The sequence below is a fragment of the Bemisia tabaci genome, chromosome 5 (assembly GCF_918797505.1).
Source record: "Bemisia tabaci chromosome 5, PGI_BMITA_v3".
Lineage (NCBI taxonomy): Eukaryota > Metazoa > Arthropoda > Insecta > Hemiptera > Aleyrodidae > Bemisia > Bemisia tabaci.
Window position 1 is genome coordinate 2,698,312 of NC_092797.1, and position 18,998 is coordinate 2,717,309.

Sequence of the window (18,998 nt, forward strand, 5' to 3'; positions counted from 1 at the left end):
TCCATCAAGTACGAATAGTTGTATCACTGCGCCGTCATCAATGTGCGCTCATTCCCTTGCTCTACTTGCATTTCGTGTTGCTTACGTTTGTTTTACGCTGTACGTAAAAAATGTATCGAATTTTTTGAGATGTTGCAATAGAGGTACACACTTTTCGACTTCAGTCGTCAATTACACCATTGCATCGTCAAAGACGTGAGGATGCTACCACAAGTTTTTACTGGCCAGGCCGGCACCAAAAATGAATTTGTTTTTACCAGTCTAAACTTAGGCCTCTAGCAGCACATTTTGCTAGTGGAAAAAAATTGAAAAGGCTAATAATAAGTTTCACCGTCAAAAGCCTTATCTGATTTTATTGAGATCAAATTTCATCTGCAATTTCTCATTTCACCCTTACTTAAATGTTTTGATGTAATTTGTATTTGAATATTTATGTACCTACGTGTTCATCATCTCGGGCAAATTGACGATTTCTAATCATGTCTTCTTGGTGTAACAGTAGTGTGAAGTAGTGCAATTTGCTCAAACGTCTCCGGCAAAAATTTGCGTTATTCATAGTGATTGGTACGGACTACACTGAACGTTACCGGCTGTAATTATCTAGGGAAACGATATGTGTCACCCTAAACTGTAAGGGAGACCGATAAATTATGGTAGGTACATGGATGATTGGGTTTGGAGGGAAATTCTATTTCACGCTTATGATATTTTGTGCTATGATGCCATACGGTCGCGGTCACGCAGCTACTGCTTCAGTTATGTATGAGTAAAGTATTCATAGGAAGTCAATTTCTCAGTGAGGTACAAAAGGGCTTATTGCCATTGACAACAGTATTAACAGCTTTAAGTCAACAATTATTACCTCGCCTTTATTATCATACCGTTAATCTGCAGTATCGCATGATACCAGTGACAGCCGACCAAGGAACGATCGCGCTGGATTCTCTTGATAGGTTTCTACACAATCATGTTTTGCCACGTGAATTGTCGTTTAAATCTTTCCCAAGGAGCAAGCATAGAAAAGGAGAAACATGTAGCTACAGGGCGCTGGTTCGAAGCAATGTCATTGCCCCATGACTACAATTGGACGTATTTCTACCAAACAGACCTATGTGGAGGTGAGCAAAATGGGGTGTGCTCGTTAGTTCTCTGGCCGTCGCGAGTGAATGAGAATAATAAAGCGCCAGTGACGTCAGCGGCAATGAAGAAGCCGGGGCGCAACGGGGAGATGGTCGTCGGGGCGCTTTAACTCATGACAATTTCTCTGTAAAAAAATAAAATGACGGAGGAAATTTTGAAACGTTGCTTGGCGCTTTGATCCTTTGGCCAGAAGGTGACGATATTATGCTTTTGCCGGAGAGGCAGACCGCTGTGGCGGAGTATTGTCCACTCGACACTATTCTAACATCCTGCCACGAACTTTTATTTTTTGCCGGAATGTATAGTCTCATAGTTTTGAGGGAAGGTAATACAAGTTTAATTTTTTTTTTTTTTTTTGATGTATGAGTATACCGTAGGAACAGAATAGAATATATAAAAAGAGTCTAGCTTTAAGTGGATGCAACTTTTCAGAATAGGCTAAATCGTGGATCGATTTTTTACTGGAACACGGTGAGTTAGAATTGAGTAATGTTTGCTTATATTTTTTTTTTTATTTTTTTTTATTCTTCAAATACATGTTACAACCACCTACTAGGTGTAAATTAACTTTTCTTTACAAATAAAGTAACTTAGAAATTGACTAACGTCTAATTTTTGTTTTTAGCTTTAACTTCCATAACCCATACTCGCATGAAATCCAGACTACACTCATACGTCTTAACTGTTACATAGATTAAAAGAAAATAAGAAATCAAAATAATAAAAATAAATGAGCTTATATTTGAAAAACAATTTTTCGACTTAATTAGTTCCGTAAAATGCGCGTCAATGTAAACTTCCAAAGTTTGACCCGCGGTTTGACGAATGCGAGCCAACCCTTCGGTTTGGCTGAATCACGTGATTTTCTGTTTCCCTGGCATACTTTGGCGGGACAAGGTATGCTCTCGTGGTTAGTTGATTTTTCATTAATCCTACCACCTCTCAGAACATACTATCAATATTCCAAATGCACATTGTTTTCAAGAAATCACGGATGTACAATGTGGCACTGTTTACGGACATCCTTTGAGGTAAAGTAATGACGCAATAATTCACTATCAATTTTTAAAGTTATGTTACTATTTTTCAGAGGAGTAAATCATATCGGATGGGACACAATAGTGATGGCTACTCATGAGTTACTAATTCTGAGAACGGCACGGAATTACAAACTTATCCTACAGAGACTGTTCTTTATCGAGAAACCTCGAATGAAATGGCCGTTGGTGTTTTTAATCGTGCTTCATCAAACCCTACAAATAACTGGGGCTATTCTATTTATGATTGGATCCAAGGCGAGCACGCATTCCATTATGGCACCTGCCACCCTTGCCGGGAAGATTCACGCGCTGATATTGCCTTGGGGTTACATAGTATTTGCAATTTGGTGGCGTCAGATAGACTACGTAGTGAAAACTCTTCAGGAAGTCAACGAAATTTTACTTTACGCTCAGGTAGGACTTTTAGCGTGCCCTAGAAATATGATTGGAGTACGTTCAAATTGTCCCTTTCGATAAGTTAGACTTACACGTTTTTTCATTTTTCATTTCGATGTCAACTGTACATACAATGCTGTTTTCTTTCAATATTTTGATTACATAATAATTAATAATAAATAACAATTAATAAAATGGGTCGAAAATTAGATTTTTCAGTATCAGACACACCGTGGGTCAAACAGGTATTCAGGGCTTTAGCTGTAGAGGAAGCAGCCTGTCTAGGTGAGAGTACCCCAAAATCAAACGCTGACAGGTTGGGGGTTGAGTCACCGGGTTAACTCCCCGAAACTTAAAAAATGCTTTATTTAAGAACTCCAATCCACTACCAGCATCGAAAAAAGAGCTTCTTCTTTGGAACTTGGAGTGTGCATGGCATTTCCAAGAAATGGACGGGAATTGTATCGGGGATAGAAAGTCACTATGTCGATTTGGTTGTTTTGATAGGCAGTATTAGATATACTCCGAAATAACACTCTAGGTATTCTCCATAGTGTCCAAAATAATAAATGTCTAGCGGTTAATTTCTTTAATATCAACAATACAAGGCGTAAATGTGCATTTTAATCCGACAATCTTGATACTCCAGCATAGTGTATTAAATGATTATAGAACGATTCATCCACTTTTTTTCGTTTAATTTTAAATTGGCCCATAGTTGATTACGCTAATTGATGAATAAAGCAAATTTCTCAATTTTTTGGCTCTAAGAAATCTGGTCCAATTTTACGAGTTGTAACCAAAGGTCTAGAGCCCATGAACCATAGAATGTATATTATTTCTACCTACAGAATATTTAATACCCATGTGACGAAAGACTGATAATATTTATACACTCATTTGCAGTTCCCGCTTCTAGGTTCCTTGCGCGCTGCTGTCATCACAGAATTGGAGTCCCGACATCGGACAATAATCCTCTGCTTGGCGTATGCCTCACACGTAGCGGTTTCGGTCTACTTTTTGCCCTCCTTAACTGCACTATTCTTCAACCCCTCTCAGCTTCGTCTACCAGTGGAGATGGCGGACCCTTTCCCTCTTCTTGGAATCGCCTCGAATGACCTCATCAGGGTACTCATTTACTTCGGTTACTTTGCCTCTTACTTGCTCCACTTTTATATCACATTCACTGGAGCTGCCATTCTCATCGTCACCGTGGATTCCCTCAAGACAGCGTTTTCCGTATGCGGACTTTGCTTGGAGACCCTCGGTCATGGCAGATCTGCCGATTGGGAGCAATTTGTGGACGCTGTTAAGCTTCATCAACGCTTGTTTAGGTGAGAACGTAGCCTATGCAGCAAAACTGAAGGTAAATTTAGACCCAAGTAGCATTTTTCATCGGAAAAATCGCGATATTTTAAAATTAAGTTGACATCTGAGCGATTATCCTCAATTTTGTCGCATCCTTCGTTATATATCATCGTTATCCCTCATGCGCCATCCTCAATCTTGCCCAGGGAGAATCATTAAGTTCAAAGTTTCCCTCAAAATAAAATCAAGGTTAACTCTAGTCAAAATTCGTCGGAAAAAAAAAAAAAAAAAAAAAAAATGATGGAATCCGAGAAAAATTATCGCTTCCAGGGCTTTATGTCTAGACTTTTGTATTTGTCTTTTGTATTGTCAGGACTTTTCCTCTCATTTAAATGACAGGGACCACCTCAAAAATAAATGCATAACGCTACTATCTTCATTCTTAAAAACATTTCATTCATGAATCAAGTCATGAAAGAGAACAGACTCTAAGAGCAGATAAAAACATATGTTCATGTGTACACTGTACGGATATGATAGGATGAAAACCAAAGCGGGAGCCTTGAAAACGCTCCAATGCCAAATTAAACATTTTTAACTAACAGATGTAGTCAAATTGAAAGTCTTCTTTAACTAGTTATTTCGTGCGCCTTCAATCTTGTAGGATACTGTGCAACGCCTCTGACGCGAAATAGTTGCTCAAAGCGTTGCGGTGTGACAGGCAATCAGCGTGACACGCGCATAGGCGCCTACAAACCTAACGGGATACTTCACGCGTTGCGCAATGCGTGAAGTATCCCGTTAGGTTTGTAGGCGCCAGTGCGCGTTCTGCGCTGCAAACACGCCGCTCCATTCTGTGTTAGGCTCTAATATTTATAGTCGCGGATTCAACGTTTTTCAACTCATGATTTTGAAATATTTGCACTCTCTGCATTGATTATTCCCTTTTAAACTGATGGAAAAGAAATATGTACCACTGGAAAATATAATGTGTTTTTTGTAAATATAATAGTGGTTCCGTGTCAAATTTAATGATTTCCAAAGCATTCAAATTGATTATTTTATGTTTTGGGCTTTTACTGTGCTGCAGCGTGGTGTAAGCGCAACCAAACGCTCAAAATTGGACGTATTTGACTCAAGGAGGTCGATGTACAAATAAGTTAAAAACAAAAAATTGCGTGCTTCTTAGTTTTTTCCTCTTTTATTAATTTTTGTATAGTTTCTTTTATCATAACTACGGCTCATTGAGATTCATATCGATGCCATTGCTTGGAAAAGGTTTTACAAATATTTACCACGTTTTAAAAATGTAAATGTTTTTAAAATGAAGTAATCAATGTCATTAAAAAAAAGAATGTACATTTAGGGCATATTTTACATCGGAAATTACAAGGATAGAAATGAAACCAAGTATTTACCAAAGACAATTTGAAAAGATGAATCAAAAGAAAAAATTAACATTTCATTTAAAATATGAGTTACTATAACAACACCTCATTCTCTCTTAATTTTCTCATTTCGATATTGTCAATATAATTTTACACACGGACTAAAAAAAGACGCTTGAATTTGATTTTAGTGGACTTTACATTTGTGGACTTAACTTAGTGAACGTTTAAGTAATGCACTTAACAATGGTGTGGGCTTTAGAACTGTGGACGTAGAAATTGTGGACGAAAAGTCTGTGGACGTAAAAAAAGTGGACATAAAGTCCGTGTGCCAAATTATCACTCACTCTATCAAGCCACCGTTATCACCATGACACAATTACCATCACACCAAGAAAATCTAACGCATCAAAAGAATGATAAGATAGATAAGAAGATGTAAATAGTTTAAGGACCAATTTGATACGAGTAGACTTTAGTGTTTTAGCCAAAAGGAGATGTGAATCTACGAGCCCAGAAAATGCTGATCTTTAAGAGTGACATAGTCCCGTGCTAAAGTAGAATGCCGTATGAACTTTTAGGCATTCCCAAATTTCCTTTGATAAAAGAAGAATTTGCTGGTATAAACTTATGAATATTGTCCTTCCGATTTTTCAGTTAATACTGTTCCTAATTTCACCTAAAGTTCCTAAAAATTTCAAGGAAAAACATCCATAACTTTGCTCAAAAATAAACATCTTATCGAGGGAAATGTGGCAACCGTCAAATGTTCATACAGCGTTTTTCCTTAGCACGGCAGCAAAGAGCCAGATATTTTAGATGTATCCACCAAAGCACACCTGACATTTTGATGATGAGGACCGGTGCTGTGAAGCTCAACATTTATTTGGACGTATTTCTACCAAACAGACCTATATGCAGGTGAGAAATATGGGGTGTGCTCGTGGAAGCTGCATAAGAAGCAATGTAAAAGTGGGCGTGATTCCTTTTGAAGAATTGGAAAAGCGGGATTTTACATTCTATCAAACAGACCTATGTGCCAACTGAATGCGGAACTCATGAGCCGCGGGCATGGCAAGAGAGCCTTGTGGACAGGGCTCATGAGTTACAGCTCCCCGACGACGATCACCTCCTCGCGCGTGGTCTGTATTATTGCCGCTGACGTCACTGGCGCTTTATTATTCTCATTCACTCTTACGCAAAGAGAACTAACGAGCACACCCCATATTTCTCACCTCCACATAGGTCTGTTTGGTAGAAATACGTCCATTTATCTATCTTTTTCGCGGTACATTCAGGATTCCTCTCGAGTAAATTCACATGCGTAGACAGATATGTTTCATTAGATATAACTTGTTTCAATGTTCGGATTGATAAAATCACTCAGTGAGGAGCGTTTTCAACATACCGTATTTGAGTTTCTCCGGCCTGATTTTTTAGATTGGCTGCAAACATGAAGAACGCTATTGAGCCGTTACTTACAATCATCTTAACTGTCACTGTCGCTTACGATGTTATTGTAGGACTGGCATTTGTTCAGGTAGGTATGATTTCTGGTTCCTTTTAAAACGCATATCATCTCAACTTTAATCCTCCTCCACGATGTCATGTCATCCAATATTTGTTAGCACTATGAAACCGCATCCCATGGAAAAGGCGCTTTCCTCGCGGAGTATCATGTATAATTGGACTACATTTTGCAATTGGGAATTATAGTTAATTATAGTAGAAATAGTTCCTAAGTGCAAAATGTAGTCCAATAAATTTTCCAGATGGATCTTCAATGAAGTATGCTTCCATTTCCAACAGTGTTGCAAGTCGAGAAACACCTCTGGATTAAATCTTCGAGCCTTGCTCAAATTTGTCTAAAAGTGCCACAGTTCCGGGAAAGTTCAATTGGTACTGAATCCATCTGAGTCGAATTCTTAAGCTAATATTTGCGGTATTAATGTCAGAACTCTCCTCTTAACAACAAAGACGAGAATTTTTTGTGGTTAGAAGTATTCTTACATCTAAGGAGTGCTAACTCCCTGAAGGGCTGTGAGAGGAGAGGGCACCCTGGCGATTCGGTGTCGCAGAGCGACGGAGAGCGCCATAAAAGCGGCTCTTGTATACGTTTAACATGACTTTTGATTGTTATTTTAATATTTTTTCACCGTCCAGGATGTCAATGTGCAAAACCTGAAAATGATGACAGCTGTTTTGCTCACCTATGCGATTATTGTGGCTCTTTTTGTTTTACTGGGAACCACTACTCTAATGGTGAGAGCATCTATCTGTGTCAATTTTTATCCATATAAGGGGGTGCACCCACTGACCGCGGTCCAAGCCCCGAAGCGCTTCGCGTCTCAGGCGATGCACGTTCATGTTTTTGATTTTATACTGTATATACGTGAGGACATGAATTGCTTCTCATTGTTCTCTGAGTTTGCAACAACAGCACTACAATCAGACCGCACGGGGCAGATACAAATTTAGCTTAATCTGAAATTCAGATATTAAAACCGAAGAGGCTTCCTTGCATTGAAACGTTGCGAAATTACACCTAATTGGACGTATTTCTATCAACCGGAACTAAGTGCCAATTTGAGTTCCTTTTGAGGAATTTAGAATGCCGGATAGCGCGTTCTGTCAAACGGACCTAAGCGCCATGGAAAAGCATTGCGAGTATAGGACGGAATGAGTCCGACGCCCAATTCCGCCGCCAATCCAAGCCCCCCGCAACCTTCCTCCTCCGATGGCGCTTAGGTCCGTTTGACAGAAATACGTCCAATTATATTTATTTATTTAGCAAATCATCGAGGTAAATCCATGTTTACCATTGAAAATTTTCGTCAGATCTGAAAAACATCACAAATTATTTTTTTATTTTTAAAACGAAAAAAACTTTGCAATCGTTCCTGAAAGAGGGTTTTCGGTTTCAAGCGATTCATTGCAATGTTGCGAAAGAATAAGGCCCCTTTAGCTACAGCCCTTTCAACTTTACTATGTGTCTGAAGCGAAAGACAAAAACGCGTACTATCAATAATTGTGGCATAATGTGGAATATTTCAAATCTCCACTCATGAATTATTTTTTTACATAAAAGAAAACAAACCAACAGCTTTTCTTGAAATTTTCTTAATGAATTCTGAAATATTCTTGGATATTTTTAAGAAGATTAGAATTAGAATTAGAAAAGCCTAATACATCCCTTAGGGGCCTGGCCTCTCCCTTTCGGAAAGTTAGAGAGAAAATTGGAGTTCTAGAGGTTTGTTTAAAATTTTGACATCTTCGCAATTGCGCTTGTCTCCAAGTTGTGCCAACGTTCCTTTGAACTCCTTTTAAGTAGATATTTTCGTTCAATTCCTTTCAAAAGAGCAGGACTCGATCTACAATTTTGAAATGTTACAACGACGATATGAATTTGTTTAATTTATCCATCACCACGCCCCTGCAACGAAAAACTAGCCAATATTTTTATCCCGCAGAAAAAAGAAAAAAATTGAATAATATGTATAATCTTAGACAAAAATGAAAGATTATGTGCCAATATGCTCGAAATGTTGGTCACCTTTCAGTCACCACAAGCCTCACATATCTTTTTCCCTGCTCATTCAATCCCAGGTTCTTACAAACATGTGTTGATTGAGCAGTTAACTTTAAGATTCATCTTTGTAACGATGCCTGCAATTATGCGACACTATTTTAGAAAACAGCGTCCAAAATAAACAAATAAATAAAAAAGTATACATACATGACATTTATATCTAAAAATATTTTATTACCATTTCAAATCTCTTTAAAGTTACAATGGGTGTTTTGAATTGTTAAGAACTGGGATTCATTTTTAAATCCCTGCTTGCCTATGGACTATAATTGCTTTCAAACGAGCATCTTTAAACTGAAATGTATTTTCTCTCATTTTGAGCTTTATAGGCAGATGACATATCCACAAAAATTTACTTCAATGAACAATGGGTAGCGCGGAAATTCAAATTCGCTCCTTTTTTTCAATTTATGATAATGAGATCAAACAAACTGGTGAAATTCCGCATATACGGCTGTTGGTCGTTGACTTCAGGAAGTTTGGTCCAGGTGAATGAATGCTTTATTTTATTAGTCTTTGTCTTTAGCTGAATTTGAAAACTTATGGAACACTGCCAAGCAAGATAATGAAATAACACATCACACGATAACAATACTGCCGTGCTAAGAAAAAACGCCGTATGAATATTTGAGAGTTGCCAAATTTTCTTCGATAAAATGTTCATTTCTGAGGAAAATTATAAGTATATTCCCTCATAATTTTCAGACATTTTACATCAAAATACAGACAAAATTATCTGAGATATTGGCAGGAAAATGTCTGAAGATGTTCCTGAAAATTAGTGATTTGCCAGAAGAAATTTGGCAACGCCTGAGGGCTCATATGGCGTTTTTCCTTAGTATGGCAGAATTACAGAAAAAATGAATCTCTCCATAGAAGACCAATTGTCCACTGCTGTACGGAGTATGTCTTCTGGCCTACGCCGAAAATTGAAGGCGATTCAACTGGCATAACCCCAATCCCCCTCGTGTCAACTCTGTCTCCTCTTACTTAGGTCAGAAAACGCCTCACATCAGCCGCCATCTGATTTGTAAAAATGAAAATAGTGGACGCTTCATTAGTAGCAATTCTTTACACGATTATCATTCATTCGATTTGGTTTTGTTCCAGTACACGAACCTGATGTACACCTTTTTCGTATTTTTGGAGTCAGCACTCTCAAAATATGACAAGAACCACAATGTGTAATTTTCGGACACTCCATTGTGGTAAGTTTTTAAGACAGTGCATTTAAAACCATGATTTCATTAGATAATTCTCCTCTGTGACCTATATTCAATAATTTTCTCATTTTCCTCAATAAAAAACTCGTCGGTGAAAAGGAATTTTAATTAGAAATTAAAATTGAACAAATAAAATAATAAGATCAATGAATAAAAAAATCAACTGGATTTACAGCAATTAAATTCCTCAAGGACCATGAATGGGTGGAAAAAAGAGTAGATTGGTCGAAAATTCGGTCATCGAGATAGCTGCAAGATTGAAGTTAGCATAATGAGGAAAAAGCATGCATGTGAAAATTTCCCCCTCTTTTTTGTGAGCTGTTTCAATCATACTGTCGCTCCTCTGACGCAAGGGCGTATCTCTTATTTCCCATGAGTCCCATGAAGCATGAAAAAGCCGGAGAACATGGCTCACGTGGGACTTGAAATACGTACCTCTACGTCAGAGGAACGACGCTATGAGCGTAAGTTGAGCGTAAATTGGAAAAAAATAAAAAAATCGAGTATGAGGGTATTTTTTTACAACTACCCCAAAACATCCGAATCCGGGTCAAATTAACTCAATTAATTTCTCCGGGAAAGGAATGTTGCCGGCACACACTTGCTTTAGATAAAAGATTTTAAAGAATGAACCATACAACAAATTGAAAGGAAAAAAAATCGGGTGGGAACGGAGCCGAAGATAAGAGAAACGTATTCTGGCCTTGATCTTTAACTTTACTCTCCCGAATCCAAAGAGCGGGGCATTTCAAGTTCATGCCTCGTCATAGAGCCATCGTGCCTTCAATTTTGCAGACGCAACACGGACATCCATCAAGTACGAATAGTTGTATCTCTGCGCCGTCATCAATGTGCGCTCATTCCCTTGCTCCTTTTGCATTTTGTGAATTGAATGAATTTGCATGAATTTATTTTAACCAATCTAAAATTTGGCACACAGCACATTTCTAGCATCTCTAGCAGCACATTTTGCGTGTGGAAAAATATTGAAAAGGCTAATAATAAGTTTTACCGTCAAATGCCTTATTTGATTTTATTGAGATCGAATTTCATCTACAAATTCTCATTTCACCCTTACCTAAATGCTTTCATGTAATTTGTGTTTCAATATTTGTGTTCCCACGTGTTCATCGTTTCGGGCAAATTGACGATTTCTAATCATGTCTTCCTGGTGTATAACAGTAGAGTGAAGTAGTGCAATTTGCTCAAACGTCTCCGGCAAAAAATTGCGTTATTTATAGTGATTGGTACAGACCACACTGAACGCACTGAACGTTACCGGCGGTATTTATCGAGGGAAACGATATGTGTCACCCTAAACTGCAAGAAAGACTGAAAAATTATGGTAGGTATATGGAAGATTGGGTTCGGAGGGAAACATTTCACGTTCATGATATTTTGTCCCATGATGACGACATGCGGTCGCGGTCACGCAGCTACTATCGCAGTTACGTATGAATAAAGTATTCATAGGAAGTCAATTTCTCAGTGAGGTACAAAAGGGCTTATTGCCATTGGCAACAGTATTAACAGCTTTAAGTCAACAATTATTACCTCGCCTTTATTATCATACCGTCAATCTCCAGTATCGCATGATACCAGTGACAACCGACCAAGGAACGATCGCGCTGGATTCTCTTGATAGGTTCCTATATTACAATCATGTTTTGCCTCGTGAATTGTCGTTTAAATATTTCGAAAGAAGCAAGCACATAAAATGAAAAACATATATCTACAGGGTGTTGGTACCAAGGAATTCCATTATTTTCACATGATTGAAATTCAGAACGGTTATTATTTAAAACTCAACCTTTAACGAGGATAAGGCAAAGTGTGAGTATTAAAATTCCATTATTTTCATATCGTCACCTCCCGGTCAAAGTAACACAAGCGTCATGCAACGTTTAAAAATTTCCGCCACCCGTTTATTTCTTTACAGAGAAATCGTTCAATGAAGCTGTCCGAAACTTTCACTGATTTTTTTTGTGCTGCCGATAAAATTCGGTGAAATTTTTATATAGACTCAACTGACAATTACTCCGTAAAAAAATAAAATGGCGGAGGAAATTTTGAAACGTCGCATGACACTTGTGATACTTTGGCCGGAGGTAACGATATTATGCTGTTGCCGGAGAGAAAGACCTTTGTGGCGGAGTATTGTGGCTTTCTATTTTTTGCCGGAATGTAGTCTGATAGTCGTTAGGAAAGGTAATACAAGTTTAAAAAAACAATCTTTTGATGTACGAGTATACCGTAGGAACAGAATAGAATATATAACAAGAGTCTTGCTTTAAGTGGATACAACTTTTCAGAATGGGCTAAATCTTGGATTGATTTTTTACTGGAACACAATGAAGTAGATTAAAATAATGTTTGATAATATTTGAAACACAACTTTCCGACTCAATTACTTCCGTAAAATTTACGCCAATGTAAACTTTCAAAATTTGACCTGCGGTTTAGTCGAATCACGTGAACCTCTGTCTCTCTAGCATACTTTGGCAGGTCAAGGTATGCTCTCATATTTAGTTGATTTTTTATAAATCCTACCACCTCTCAAAACAAATTATCAATATCCCAAATGCACATTGTTTTCAAGGAATCACTGATGTACAATGTGGCACTGTTTACGGACATTCCTTGGAGTAAAGTAATGACGCAATAATTCACTATCAATTTTTAAAGTTATATGTCACTATTTTTCAGAGGAGTAAACCGTATCGGATGGGACACATAGGTGATGGCTACTCATGAGTTACTAATTCTGAGAACGGCACGGAATTACAAACTTATCCTACAGAGACTGTTCTTTATCGAGAAACCTCGAATGAAATGGCCGTTGGTGTTTTTAATCGTGCTTCATCAAACCCTACAAATAACTGGGGCTATTTTATTTATGATTGGATCCAAGGCGAGCACGCATTCCATTATGGCACCTGCCACCCTTGCCGGGAAGATCTACGCGCTGATATTGCCTTCGGGTTACATAGTATTTGCAATTTGGTGGCGTCAGATAGACTATGTGGTGGAAACTCTACAGGAGGTCAACGAAATTTTGTTTTACGCTCAGGTAGGACTTTTAGCGTGCCCTAGAAATATGATTGGAGTACGTTCAAATTGTCCCTTTCGATAAATTAGACTTACACGTTTTTTCATTTTTCATTTCGACGTCAACTGTACATACAATGCTGTTTTCTTTCAATATTTTGATTACATAATAATTAATAATAAATAACAATTAATAAAATGGGTCGAAAATTAGATTTTTCAGTATCAGACACACCGTGGGTCAAACAGGTATTCAGGGCTTTAGCTGTAGAGGAAGCAGCCTGTCTAGGTGAGAGTACCCCAAAATCAAACGCTGACAGGTTGGGGGTTGAGTCACCGGGTTAACTCCCCGAAACTTAAAAAAATGCTTTATTTAAGAACTCCAATCCACTACCAGCATCGAAAAAAGAGCTTCTTCTTTGGAACTTGGAGTGTGCATGGCATTTCCAAGAAATGGACGGGAATTGTATCGGGGATAGAAAGTCACTATGTTGATTTGGTTGTTTTGATAGGCAGTATTAGATATACTCCGAAATAACACTCTAGGTATTCTCCATAGTGTCCAAAATAATAAATGTCTAGCGGTTAATTTCTTTAATATCAACAATACAAGGCGTAAATGTGCATTTTAATCCGACAATCTTGATACTCCAGCATAGTGTATTAAATGATTATAGAACGATTCATCCACTTTTTTTCGTTTAATTTTAAATTGGCCCATAGTTGATTACGCTAATTGATGAATAAAGCAAATTTCTCAATTTTTTGGCTCAAAGAAATCTGGTCCAATTTTACGAGTTGTAACCAAAGGTCTAGAGCCCATGAACCATAGAATGTATATTATTTCTACCAAGAGAATATTTAATACCCATGTGACGAAAGACTGATAATATTTATACACTCATTTGCAGTTCCCGCTTCTAGGTTCCTTGCGCGCTGCTGTCATCACAGAATTGGAGTCCCGACATCGGACAATAATCCTCTGCTTGGCGTATGCCTCACACGTAGCGGTTTCGGTCTACTTTTTGCCCTCCTTAACTGCACTATTCTTCAACCCCTCTCAGCTTCGTCTACCAGTGGAGATGGCGGACCCTTTCCCTCTTCTTGGAATCGCCTCGAATGACCTCATCAGGGTACTCATTTACTTCGGTTACTTTGCCTCTTACTTGCTCCACTTTTATATCACATTCACTGGAGCTGCCATTCTCATCGTCACCGTGGATTCCCTCAAGACAGCGTTTTCCGTATGCGGACTTTGCTTGGAGACCCTCGGTCATGGCAGATCTGCCGATTGGGAGCAATTTGTGGACGCTGTTAAGCTTCATCAACGCTTGTTTAGGTGAGAACGTAGCCTATGCAGCAAAACTGAAGGTAAATTTAGACCCAAGTAGCATTTTTCATCGGAAAAATCGCGATATTTTAAAATTAAGTTGACATCTGAGCGATTATCCTCAATTTTGTCGCATCCTTCGTTATATATCATCGTTATCCCTCATGCGCCATCCTCAATCTTGCCCAGGGAGAATCATTAAGTTCAAAGTTTCCCTTCAAAATAAAATCAAGGTTAACTCTAGTCAAAATTCGTCGGAAAAAAAAAAAAAAAAAAAAAAAAAAAAAAAATGATGGAATCCGAGAAAAATTATCGCTTCCAGGGCTTTATGTCTAGACTTTTGTATTTGTCTTTTGTATTGTCAGGACTTTTCCTCTCATTTAAATGACAGGGACCATCTCAAAAATAAATGCATAACGCTACTATCTTCATTCTTAAAAACATTTCATTCATGAATCAAGTCATGAAAGAGAACAGACTCTAAGAGCAGATAAAAACATATGTTCATGTGTACACTGTACGGATATGATAGGATGAAAACCAAAGCGGGAGCCTTGAAAACGCTCCAATGCCAAATTAAACATTTTTAACTAACAGATGTAGTCAAATTGAAAGTCTTCTTTAACTAGTTATTTCGTGCGCCTTCAATCTTGTAGGACACTGTGCAACGCCTCTGTCGCGAAATAGTTGCTCAAAGCGTTGCGGTGTGACAGGCAATCAGCGTGACACGCGCATAGGCGCCTACAAACCTAACGGGATACTTCACGCGTTGCGCAATGCGTGAAGTATCCCGTTAGGTTTGTAGGCGCCAGTGCGCGTTCTGCGCTGCAAAACACGCCGCTCCATTCTGTGTTAGGCTCTAATATTTATAGTCGCGGATTCAACGTTTTTCAACTCATGATTTTGAAATATTTGCACTCTCTGCATTGATTATTCCCTTTTTAAACTGATGGAAAAGAAATATGTACCACTGGAAAATATAATGTGTTTTTTGTAAATATAATAGTGGTTCCGTGTCAAATTTAATGATTTCCAAAGCATTCAAATTGATTATTTTATGTTTTGGGCTTTTACTGTGCTGCAGCGTGGTGTAAGCGCAACCAAACGCTCAAAATTGGACGTATTTGACTCAAGGAGGTCGATGTACAAATAAGTTAAAACAAAAAATTGCGTGCTTCTTAGTTTTTTCCTCTTTTATTAATTTTTGTATAGTTTTCTTTATCATAACTACGGCTCATTGAGATTCATATCGATGCCATTGCTTGGAAAAGGTTTTAACAAATATTTTACCACGTTTTAAAAAATGTAAAATGTTTATACCCCAGCCGTACTCCCTGGTCATGACACCCCCCGCACTGTCCAAAACGGGGGCATAATTTTACATCGGACATTACACTTCAAGACAAGGAAACCACGAATTTCAGCCCACACTGCCTCGATTTGAAACCTATGAATTTCAAGCAAACCAGCGCGATCGACGAGCTAACCTTACACCCCCTCCATTCATACCTCTCGGCCCCCCCCACCATTCTCACAACGCAATACTCCGTATTCGAATTAGCCATCAACTTAAAAACCACACTGGACCTAAAAAAAGACTCATGAAATAGATTATAGTGGTGACTATACATTTGTTGACTTCTACATCGTGCACTAATCACGACCAGGGCCCATATCACCCAAAGAGGGTGGTGGGCAGTATCTAGCCTGTGGCCGTCGACCATGTGGACCTGCCCCGTACTTAGGTCAGACACCACGAGTGCCCTCCCGGTACCGTGTTGCCCAATAACTCACTCCCGACTCACCCGCGCCACCAAATCACCATAGGCCCCATTCCCCAACCCCCCCTACCCATCTACCGCATCCCAAGCCATCGACGAGCACGCACCGCCGCGAGACCCGGGGACGAAAACCGTCCCCCTATAGCTCCCGTCGCAAATACGTGTTATATCGTTGCCCCCCATGGCGCATAAAACAACCGCTTGGCCCAGCCCCAGCTGCTCAAACCTCTTATCCACACTACCCGATGGCACAAGACGCCTTGCACGTCAGCCCTATTCGTCCTGTATCCCCACTTATCTCTATATCACACCGCCGCCATATGCAGGGTATCCCCTACTGCCTCAATCCCTAAACCTATGTATTCAGTTAATACTGTTTCTCTAATTTCACCCTAAGTTCCTACAAATTGTCAAGGAAAAACATCCATAACTTTTGCTCAAAAAATAAACATCTTATCGAGGGAAATGTGGCAACCGTCAAATGTTCATACAGCGTTTTTCCTTAGCACGGCAGCAAAGAGCCAGAATATTTTAGATGTAATCCACCAAAGCACACCTGACATTTTGATGATGAGGACCCGGTGCTGTGAAGCTCAACATTTATTTGGACGTATTTCTACCCAACAGACCTATATGCAGGTGAGAAATATGGGGTGTGACTCGTGGCAGCTGCATAAGAAGCAATGTAAAAGTGGGCGTGATTCCTTTTGAAGAATTGGAAAAGCGGGATTTTACATTCTATCAAACAGACCTATGTGCCAACTGAATGCGGAACTCATGAGCCGCGGGCATGGCAAGAGAGCCTTGTGACAGGGCTCATGAGTTACAGCTCCCCGACGACGATCACCTCCTCGCGCGTGGTCTGTATTATTGCCGCTGACGTCACTGGCGCTTTATTATTCTCATTCACTCTTACGCAAAGAGAACTAACGAGCACACCGCCCATATTTCTCACCTCCACATAGGTCTGTTTGGTAGAAATACGTCCATTTATCTATCCTTTTTCGCGGTACATTCAGGATGTCCTCTCGAGTAAATTCACATGCGTAGACAGATATGTTTCATTAGATATAACTTGTTTCAATGTTTGGATTGATAAAATCACTCAGTGAGGAGCGTTTTCAACATACCGTATTTGAGTTTCTCTCGGCCTGATTTTTTAGATTGGCTGCAAACATGAAGAACGCTATTGAGCCGTTACTTACCAATCATCTTAACTGTCACTGTCGCTTACGATGTTATTGTAGGACTGGCATTTGTTCAGGTAGGTATGATTTCTGGTTCCTTTTAAAACGCATATCATCTCAACTTTAATCCTCCTCCACGATGTCATGTCATCCAATATTTGTTAGCACTATGAAACCGCATCCCATGGAAAAGGCGCTTTCCTCGTGGAGTATCATGTATAATTGGACTACATTTTGCAATTGGGAATTATAGTTAATTATAGTAGAAATAGTTCCTAAGTGCAAAATGTAGTCCAATAAATTTTCCAGATGGATCTTCAATGAAGTATGCTTCCATTTCCAACAGTGTTGCAAGTCGAGAAACACCTCTGGATTAAATCTTCGAGCCTTGCTCAAATTTGTCTAAAAGTGCCACAGTTCCGGGAAAGTTCAATTGGTACTGAATCCATCTGAGTCGAATTCTTAAGCTAATATTTGCGGTATTAATGTCAGAACTCTCCTCTTAACAACAAAGACGAGAATTTTTTGTGGTTAGAAGTATTCTTACATCTAAGGAGTGCTAACTCCCTGAAGGGCTGTGAGAGGAGAGGGCACCCTGGCGATTCGGTGTCGCAGAGCGACGGAGAGCGCCATAAAAGCGGCTCTTGTATACGTTTAACATGACTTTTGATTGTTATTTTAATATTTTTTCACCGTCCAGGATGTCAATGTGCAAAACCTGAAAATGATGACAGCTGTTTTGCTCACCTATGCGATTATTGTGGCTCTTTTTGTTTTACTGGGAACCACTACTCTAATGGTGAGAGCATCTATCTGTGTCAATTTTTATCCATATAAGGGGGTGCACCCACTGACCGCGGTCCAAGCCCCGAAGCGCTTCGCGTCTCAGGCGATGCACGTTCATGTTTTTGATTTTATACTGTATATACGTGAGGACATGAATTGCTTCTCATTGTTCTCTGAGTTTGCAACAACAGCACTACAATCAGACCGCACGGGGCAGATACAAATTTAGCTTAATCTGAAATTCAGATATTAAAACCGAAGAGGCTTCCTTGCATTGAAACGTTGCGAAATTACACCTAATTGGACGTATTTCTATCAACCGGAACTAAGTGCCAATTTGAGTTCCTTTTGAGGAATTTAGAATGCCGGATAAGCGCGTTCTGTCAAACGGACCTAAGCGCCATGGAAAAGCATTGCGAGTATAGGACGGAATGAGTCCGACGCCCAATTCCGCCGCCAATCCAAGCCCCCCGCAACCTTCCTCCTCCGATGGCGCTTAGGTCCGTTTGACAGAAATACGTCCAATTATATTTATTTATTTAGCAACATCATCGAGGTAAATCCATGTTTACCATTGAAAATTTTCGTCAGATCTGAAAACACATCACAAATTATTTTTTTATTTTTAAAACGAAAAAAACTTTGCAATCGTTCCTGAAAGAGGGTTTTCGGTTTCAAGCGATTCATTGCAATGTTGCGAAAGAATAAGGCCCCTTTAGCTACAGCCCTTTCAACTTTACTATGTGTCTGAAGCGAAAGACAAAAACGCGTACTATCAATAA

General features: G+C 39.1%; 2 protein-coding genes across 4 annotated transcripts in view; both read left to right on the top strand.

Moving 5' to 3' along the window:
- Positions 1-1,947: 1,947 nt before the first annotated feature.
- LOC109037341 (uncharacterized) lies at positions 1,948-7,575 on the top strand. Its single transcript, XM_072301088.1, has 3 exons — positions 1,948-2,594; positions 3,483-3,910; positions 6,713-7,575. Exons 1-3 carry the CDS (start codon positions 2,214-2,216, stop codon positions 6,837-6,839), a joined length of 936 nt encoding a protein of 311 aa, XP_072157189.1. The 5' UTR covers positions 1,948-2,213; the 3' UTR covers positions 6,840-7,575.
- Positions 7,576-11,623: 4,048 nt separating this feature from the next.
- Positions 11,624-18,998, top strand: part of LOC140224711 (uncharacterized) — a 29,485-nt gene continuing 22,110 nt past the window's right edge. For 2 of the 3 annotated variants that reach the window (XM_072301093.1, XM_072301092.1), the window contains exons 1-3: positions 11,624-11,917; positions 12,791-13,154; positions 14,044-14,471. In XM_072301093.1, the coding sequence (XP_072157194.1) occupies positions 12,825-13,154; positions 14,044-14,471 (758 nt within the window). In that variant the 5' untranslated portion in view covers positions 11,624-11,917; positions 12,791-12,824. The remainder of the gene's footprint in view (positions 11,918-12,790; positions 13,155-14,043; positions 14,472-18,998) is intronic. The other variant, XM_072301090.1, reaches the window with a different exon arrangement.